At 44.0% G+C, this 9,136-nt stretch overlaps 1 protein-coding gene and 1 pseudogene across 1 annotated transcript; one reads left to right on the top strand and one right to left on the bottom strand.

The window, feature by feature from the left end:
• Positions 1–34: 34 nt before the first annotated feature.
• LOC116629348 (sialic acid-binding Ig-like lectin 14) lies at positions 35–628 on the bottom strand. The gene is made up of 2 exons (XM_032399649.1): positions 542–628; positions 35–459 (listed from the first exon to the last, which is right to left on the bottom strand). Exons 1-2 carry the CDS (start codon positions 576–578, stop codon positions 35–37), a joined length of 462 nt encoding a protein of 153 aa, XP_032255540.1. The 5' UTR covers positions 579–628.
• A 426-nt stretch (positions 629–1,054) lies between these two features.
• LOC116629347 lies at positions 1,055–4,486 on the top strand (annotated as a pseudogene).
• Positions 4,487–9,136: the final 4,650 nt, after the last annotated feature.

Below are 9,136 nucleotides of genomic sequence, written 5' to 3'. Positions count from 1 at the left end.
GGAGCAAGGAATGTTCCAGTGTCCGGTTCCTGTTCTATGAGGGGGGTTTCCACGTCCCAGAGCCCTCTTCTGGGGCCCCTGCCGGACCTGCCACCTGCACCGTCAGCTTCTTATCTTTGTAACTATATCTCACGTAGTCTCTCTCCATTCGGAACTTGTAGACTCCCTGGTCACTCCTCCTGGCCTCTGTGATTCTCAGGGAGCAGTTGTTGTCCCAGGGGTTCCCGATAAGGTGGAATCGGCCCTGGGCCTCTATCTTCACCATTTTCGTTCGGTCATTTGTAGCCACAGGATAACGGTTGTCCCCACTCCGGAACCAGTACATGTAGGGCTTCTCACGGGAAGGCCACGAGCTCCAGGGGTAGGAGAAGGAGCAGGGCACGTGGACACACAGACCCTCCTGCACCGTCACCAATTCCTGCACTCGGAGCTCAAACCCTGGATCCTCCTGCAGGGACCCTGGGGGGACACGGAGGCTCAGCTGCGGCTCCAGCCCACTCCCACCTGTGCCCAGCCAGCCCCCCTCCCTTGGCCCACTTACCCCCCCACAGCAGGGGCAGCAGCAGCAGGGGCACCATGTCTGCACCGGCCAGGGCAGGAGCCTGGGTTCGGGTCCCTCTGTCAGGGAAGGAAATGGCCCGAATGGAGGGTGAGGCCAAGGAAGCCCCAACAGGAAGCCGTGTGTCACCGAGCTGTGGTCACCACAGAAGGGGAACTTAGTCAGCACGGGCCATGGGAGGTGAAGTGGGGGCTGAGAAATTATCCTGGCTCGCCTCTGTATCTGACACAGCAGGTGAGAATACCGAGGCCCCCTGGAGGCTGGGGTGCTTGTCCAGATGTGAATCTGGACGTGATCGCCTTCCAAATGATGTTTATATCAAGAGTGAGGTCAGCGGAGGGCCAGAGCAGCTGGAAAAGAGAAACGGAGTGTGCAGGCAGCCTCAACCCCTTCCCGCAGCCCTTTCTCTTCCCAGTTCCCCAGCAGCCTGTGCATCCAGTCCCAGGGCTGCTTCAGGGAATGCTGTGCAGGGCCAGTGGGTTTTAGCTCCTCACCATGTCCTACAGTCTCTTAGACATGTACCAAACCTGGAGCCCTCTGAGCCTCAGGCTCCAGGATTTCAACAGTCATCCAGACGCACGGCAGAAACATCCAGCCGATCTGCCGAGCCGCTACTCAGATAAAGAATCTGATGAGCCAACTAGGAAGCAAGCGGGACTCAAGCAACCAGAGGAAAATCTGCAACAGTTGCAATATTCCACAAATGCCAAGGAAACAAATGAATCACTAAACTGGAACTTCAGAAAGATGGCCTCCTGAATGACCTCTCTGGGCTGTAAAGGATTTCCAGGCTGTGCAGGGAAGAGTGTCTGAAAAGGAAAAGGAGCTTATTGCCAGAGCGAGGGATGGATCTCCTCTCTCTGTGGAGGAGAGGCAAAGAGAGAGCAGCTCCCCTCATTTCACAGCCATGAGGAGTGGAACCAGATGCAGAGCCAGGAGGATGAGATGGCCATCACAGAGCAGGATCCAGAACTTACTAAAGAGTGAGGAAGGGGAATTTGGCAGCTGCAGGCTGATATTTTGGATGTCCATCGGATGTCTAAAGATTTGGCCATGATAGGGGCGCCTGGGTGGCTCAGTCGGTTAAGCATCTGCCTTCGGCTCGGGTCATGATCCCGGGGTCCTGGGATCCAGTCCTGCATCGGGCTCCCTGCTCAGCGGGGAGCCTGCTTCTCCCTCTGCCTCTCCCCCCGCTCATGCTCCCTCTCTCTCTCAAATAAAATGTTAAAAAAAAAAAGATTTGGCCATGATGATCCATGACCAAGGTGACCCAGTGACAGCAGAGAAGCCAATGAGGAAAGTTCCAAGTTGCATGCAGACAAAGTCACTGGTCAGTTACTGCAAGCTGCTTCACTGGCAGAAAAAAAATCTCACAAGAACATCTACATTCTGGTGCTTGTCCTGTTAGTGATGACTGCAGTCTTGGGACTTAGTGATGACTGCAGACTTGGGACTGGCAAATCTGAAGCAATTGCCTCAGAGCTGTCTTTTGCTGAGCTGTTTTCAGGGGCCAGTGCTTCTTGGAGTCTTGCCAGAACAAACAAATATCACAGGAAGAGAACATATATGCTGAAACGACCTGTCATAATTTAGTTAGAAACTAATGACTAGCTAGACAGTGTTTTTCAATTTACATATACATTACATTGATTTCTCAGATTAGTAGGAGTTAATTTATGTGGATTTTGCCTGCTTTTGTATTCTGATTGCCCTTCATCTCGAGTGCTTACTGAAATTTGCATTCTAGATATTCCTTTTTTTTTTTAGATATTCGTGTTTTGACAGGTGACACTAGAATCTTGTAATATCACATTTTTAGTGTATACAAGATTCCTCTTTTTACTAGCAACAGAGATAGAATTACCTTCTGGCACCCAGGATATTGGAGCCTGTCAGAAACTATATAATAAGCCAGCATTTTTTATTATTTAACATTTTCATTTGAATTTCTAAGCAGAAATCTGCTTTGAAAGATTTTGGCAATATCTTTAACTGGAAAGCAAACAATTTCACTGTGATCCAGATTAAAAGTATGGATTGGAGCCGTCCAGTTGTCGGGGTACATGTTATTCTGGGTTTGAAGTTTTCTTTATTATCTGCTGGTGTCCATGGCAAGCTCGCCCATACACACACTAAACTGTCTTGTTCACTGTTTAAAGCGGTGAATTTAATTAACATAACTATACTCTCTGGGGTCTCTCTCCCCCAGTCTGTATAGAAAGGGAGATTTAGACGAAGCATGCTTTTGAAAGACGAATGGGAATTGTTTGGAATGATTTCATTTTATTGTTGTTCACTTGCGGTTCTACGGTCCCAGTGAACAATGAATGTTGCTATCTCTATGAAAAGGCTGTCCCCTACCCTAGAAGTGTTGCTGGGTATTGGATGGCAGGAAGATTCTAAAAGCTATGTTGAAGTCGGCTTAAGATTTAGTCCTCGTGAACCTGGCAAGAAAGTAACGAAAGGCTCATTTTTGTAAATAATACTGGTTTGGAATAGTGATGTTCGACTTATGTTAATATGAACAAAAGATTAATCTCTTCGTGCATAGTTTTAGACAAAAAAAAGCTTCAATAAAAGATTGCTGTCTTGTAATAAGAAATACATATTTTTTAAAGATTTCATTTATTTGCCAGAAAGAAAGAGAGAGAGAGCACAAGCAGGGAGAGCGGGAGGCAGAGGGAGAAGCAAGCTCCCCACTGAGCAAGGAGCCTGATGCGGGGCTGGATCCCAGGACCCCGGGATCACGACCTGAGCCGAAGGGAGATGCGTAACCGACTGAGCCACGCAGGTGCCCAAGAAATATTTTTTAAAAAGAGAAGGGGGGACTAGTCCTGGAGATTCAGTGTGACTCACCCTCGAGCTGAAAAACCCTGAACATTCTGGAAAAGCATCACTTAAAATTTTCTTAAAACCATGCAAGTTCCGGCAAGGAAGAAAGGAATTTCCAGACCCAAATCCAAGGGAGGGTGGAATGCAGAGGGAAAGCTAAGTTAAAGCCCCTTTGTTATGAGGGGTTTTCGGAGCATGGCATCCTCGAAAGTTTGTCCTCATGAATCTGAAGGTCTCGTGGAACAGCGATGGCACAAGTCCACTGAAAACAGCACGTGTTAAGGGGGACCGGTGCCCCATTGGGCGGGGACCCCAAAAGTCTGGCTTCAGCAGAGAAGCAAATCTGCCACCCTGAAACTAATGAAGCTCCATCTTCAAGGGACCCTTTTTTGAAAAGTCCTGGCAGGGGCTCAAAGCATGTATGAAAAGACCCTGTAATCCTACTGCCCTCTTAGGAAAGAAACTCGATAAGGTTTCCCCAAACTTGACATTTGACATAAACATTTTAGACATTCTTGTAACAAGCTGTAGGATTGAAAGACAATTTCTTCGTGTGTCTGGCTGGCTCAGTCAGAAGAGCATGCCACTCTTGATCTGGGGATTGTGAGTTTGAGCCCCACACTGGGTGTAGAGATTATTTAAATAAATAAATAAAAACTTAAAAAAAGAGTATCAGTCAAAAAACGTGGGCAACATGTGTTCTGCAGGTGTGCCAGAGAGGTATTCCATACTACTAATGAAAATAGTCTCTAATTCTTGAGAGTTGTCTCATATTTTGACTTTGCACATTTTACCTTTTGCAATTTGAGGTGGTGCATTTTTTCATTTTCTCATTTAAAAAAATTCATACGTATGCCAAATGTGGTATTTCTTTTCTAAGGAGTGATCTCAACGCTTGTATAAATATCATGCTCCCCAGAACCTAGGACTGTCTCTGCTGAGTGAACAAGAGGTAACAAGAGGTAACCAGGTGAACATCTCTCCACTCCCCACTCCTCATGAATTGCAGGGGAAATCGCCTTGAGCAAAGCAGGGACTAAAGAAGACAAGTCTCCCACGTTGTGCAGCATAAACTCACATCGCCTGGTGGTCTGACAAATCTCAAGCTGGAATCATCAAAAAGACAAACAACAAGAAGTGTTGGCAAGGACGTGGAAAAAAAAAAGAGAAACTTTGTGCACTGTTGGTGGGAGTGTAATTAGTGCAGCCACTCTGAAAAACAGTATGGAGGTTCCTCAAGAAATTAAAAATAGAACTACCATATGATCTAGCAATCCCACTTCTGGTATATATCTGAAGGAAATGAAAGCGCCAAGTCAAAAAGATATCTGCACCTGTGCGTTCACTGCAGCATTATTGACAATAGCCAAGATAGGAAACAACGTAAGTGTCCATCCATAGATGAATGGATAAAGAAGATGGAGTTTATATGTACATGATGGAGTATTCTTCAGCCATAAAAAAATTAAGGAAATCCAGGGCACTTGGGTGGCTCAGTCGGTTAAGCAGCTGCCTTCGGCTCAGGTCATGATCCCAGGGTCCTGGGATCGAGCCCCACATCAGGCTCCCTGCTCTGCGGGGAACCTTCTTCTCCCTCTTCCACTCCCCCTTCTTGTGTTCCCTCTCTCGCTGTGTCTCTCTCTGTCAAATAAATAAATAAAATCTTAAAAAAAAAAAGGAAATCCTGCCATTTGTGACAACACATATGGACCTCGAGGGCAGCGTGCTAAGTGAAATAAGTCAGACAGAGAAAGACAAATACCATATGATCTCACCTATATGTGAAATCTAAAAAACAAAAACCAAAAACAAACTTACAGATACAAAGAACACATTGTTGGCTGCCAGAGGCCAGGGGCGGGCAGAATGGATGAAGGAGGTCAAAAGGTACAAACTTCTGGGGCGCCTGACTGGCTAGGTCAAAAGAACATGCAACTCTTGATCTTGGGGTCATGAGTTTAAGTCCCATGTTGGGTGTAGAGATTACTAAAAATATAAATAAAAAAAACTTTTAAAAAAGTACAAACTCCCAGCTGTAAAATAAGTCCTGGGGATATAATTTACAGCATGGTAACCATAATTAACAATGCCGTATCATGTATTTGAAAGTTGCTAAGAGAGTAGATCTTAAAAGTTCTCATCACAAGAAAAAATGTGTAACTATGTATAGTGATGGATGTTGACTAGACTTAGTGTGGTGATCATTTTCTTTTTTTTTTTTTAAGATTTTATTTATTTATTTGAGAGAGAGAGAATGAGAGACAGAGAGCATGAGAGGGAGGAGGGTCCGAGGGAGAAGCAGACTCCCTGCCGAGCAGGGAGCCCGATGTGGGACTCGATCCTGGGACTCCAGGATCATGACCTGAGCCCAAGGCAGTCGCTTAACCAACTGAGCCACCCAGGCACCCTCATTTTCTAATATATACAAATATTGAATCATTGTGTTGTACACTCAAAACTAATGATATATGTCTAATGTATTTCAATAAAAATATTTAAAAAGACCAAAAAAAAGTCTCAAGCCGGGTACTTGAAGTGGTCCAAGACTTCTAGGCAGGGCTCCATTCACCTCCCAACATCTGCATAACAAATTCTTCATATTAAATTCCCTCTGCTGAAACACATAGCATGGCTTCTATTTTCATGATTGGCCCTTGACCAATTAAATCTCAAGAGATAAAAATTATTAAGCATTGGGTGATTTCAATCGCCTTCATGATAAAACTCATAGCTAACTGGGAATAAAAGAGAACTTCCCCAACAAGATAAAGGGTGTCTTCAGAAAACTGCATACTGTTTGGAGTAGCATGAAGTCCCAGTGTAGTAAGGCAATAAAAATAAGAAAAAGGTATAAGAATTGAAAAGAAAAGAAAGGAAAAGGAAAGGAAAGCAAGGAAAGGAAAAGAAAAGAAAAAAGACATCTTTATGTAGAAAAACCCAAAAGCATATGCAGATACATTTTGGGGCTTAATAAGAGAGATAGCAAGGTTACTAGAGACAAAATCAAATTACAAAAATTAATTCCATTTCCATATCACAGTAACTTTTTTAAAAAGGATTTTATAAAAGGTGTCATGGGGGGCACCTTGGTGGCTCAGTTGGTTAAGTTTCTGCCTTCCAGTCAGGTCATGATCCCAGGGTCCTGGGATCAAGACCACATCCAGTTCCCTGCTCAGTGGGGAGTCTGCTTCTCCTTCTCCCTCTGCCTCTCCCCCCTCCCCCCCGTTACTGTGCTCTCTCTCCTTCTCTCTCTCTCGTTCACTCTCTCTCTAATAAATGAATAAAATCTTTAAAAATTTTTTTTAAAAAAAGATGCCATGGGGGTGCCTGGGTGCCTTGATTTGGGCTCAGGTCATGATCTCAGGGTCCTGGGATCAAGTCCCATGTCGGACTCGGTGTTTGGCAGGGAGTCTGCTTGAGGATTCTCTCTCCTGCTCTCCCTCTGCCCCTCCTCCCCACTCTCTCTCTCTCTCTCTCAAATAAATAAATAAATCTTAAAAAAAAAAGATGCCGTAGACAATAGCATCATAAATCAATATACTTGGAATATATCTATTTAGAGATATATATAACAAAAATATAATGATGTACACCACCTAAATGGAGGAATTTTAAAATCTGTATTAATAGACATTAAAGATGTAAGTAAATAGAAAAATATGTCATGTTAATGGGGTTAAAACAATATTGTATAAATGTCAAGTGAATCTAAATTAATATGCAGAATCAGAGCAATATATCACCCAATCCCCTTGATGATTTTTGTGGAACTTGATAATGTCATTATAAAATTTATATTGAAGGGGTGCCTGGCTGGCCCAGACAGTAGAACATGCAACTCTTGATTTTGGGGTTGTGAGTTTGAGTCCCACATTGGATGTGGAGATTACTTAAAAATAAATTCCTTTAAAAAATTTTATATTGAAGTAGGGGCGCCTGACTGGCTCAGGGTAGAGCATGAGACTCTTGAACTTGGGGTTGTGAGTTTGAGCGTTCAAGTGCTTTAGGGGAAAATAGCATCTTCTAATAAACTGAGGAAGTGCTGAATCGTGACCCAGCAATTCCACTTGTAGATTTATGTTCTAGAGCCATGCTGTCCAATATGGCCAGTCACACAGGTGGCAACTGACCACCTGAAAGGTAGCTATAAGGATGTGTGCTCTAAGGGTAGAACACACCAGTTTCGAAGCCTTGCTACAAGAAAATGAACGTAAATTATCTACTTTGGTATTTTGAGACCAATTCCAAATGTAGAGGTGGGGAGGAGTTCCCACCACCACCACCACCAACAAGCAATTCTTAGACACCAGCAGGTGTCCAAGAATTCAATTCAATTCAATTCTGACACTGCCTACCTGGAGATAGCATCAGATCCCATGGGTTAAGGGTTCGGTCCTACAAGCCTCCCTCCCACCCCCATAACCCCCTTCAGATGCCAGTTGCAAATCCAGGTTGTTACCTGTACTTCTGACCAACTAGCTACAGATCAGAAGTTCCCGGGGACCCGTCCTCAGATTTGATTCATTTGCTAGAGTGGCTCACAGAACTCAGAGAAACATTTTACTTACTGGATTACTGGCTTATTATAAGAAGATATACCTCAGGAACAGCCAGATAGAAGAGATGCACAGGGCCGGGTATGGAGAGAAGGCACGGAGCTTCCATGCTCTCTCCAGGCATGGCAATCTCCCCGCACCTGCATGGGTTCCCCAACCTGGCACCTCTCTGAACTCAGTCCTCTTGGATTTTTATGGAAGTTTCATTATATAGGCATGGTTGATTAACTCATTGGTCATTGGTGATTGATCCCAATAGGAAGACTAACTCAAAATGAAGTCAGATACAAGCTACACGATGCATGAAATAAACTTGAAAATAAGCCAAAAGCACACAAGAGGTGACTCCCCCAAAGAGAGAAGATAAAAAATAAAATCCTGAGACATAGGTCACGGTTCTCATTAAGACCCATTAAAACAACAACAACAACAACAACAACAATGCATCTACATACGTCAGGGTGGCTAAAATTGAAAGACTAATTTTATTCAGTGTTGGAGAGAATGTGCAGAGCCAGAACTCCTCAGACCCTGCAGGTGAGAATGCAAATGAGCACAATCACTTTGCAAAATTGCTCAGCAGGACAGCTATACCCCCTTGATCCACAGTTTGACCTGCTGTGGTTTCAGTTCCCCTGTGGTCAACTGTGGTCTGGAAGCAGAGGCTTTTCCTTCTGCTGACCCCGTCAGAAGGCCAATAGGAAGGAGCCTAGCACTACGTCACAAGCCAACGTCGTTCCCGTCACTTCATCTTATCACGTGGGCATCATCCACATCATCACAAAAAGAAGGGTGAGGACAGCACAATAAGATATTTTAAGGGAGAGACAGAGAGATCACATTCCCATAAATTTTATGACAGTCTATTGTTATAGTTATGCTTTGTTATTAGTTATGGTTGTTAATATCTTACTGTGCCTAATAGATAAATTTAACTTTATCATAGGTTTGTAGATATAGAAAAAACATAGTATATATAGTGTTTGGTACTACCCTTGGTTGCTGGCACCCACAGGGGAGTCTTGGAATATATCTCTTACACAAATTATACTTGCCTTTGGTGCTGGGGACACAGGGAAGAAGGCTTTGCTCTCCTGCTGGGGGAAAGGACATCAGCTTGCACATGACAATCACCCATCACCTTTTTTTAAAATTTCTTTTTTTTTTTTTTTTTTTTTTTTTTTTTTTT

This window comes from Phoca vitulina, unplaced genomic scaffold, assembly GCF_004348235.1.
Source record: "Phoca vitulina isolate PV1807 unplaced genomic scaffold, GSC_HSeal_1.0 scaffold657, whole genome shotgun sequence".
Lineage (NCBI taxonomy): Eukaryota > Metazoa > Chordata > Mammalia > Carnivora > Phocidae > Phoca > Phoca vitulina.
Note: the sequence above shows the minus strand (reverse complement) of the source record. Positions and strands in the feature narration are given on the sequence as shown.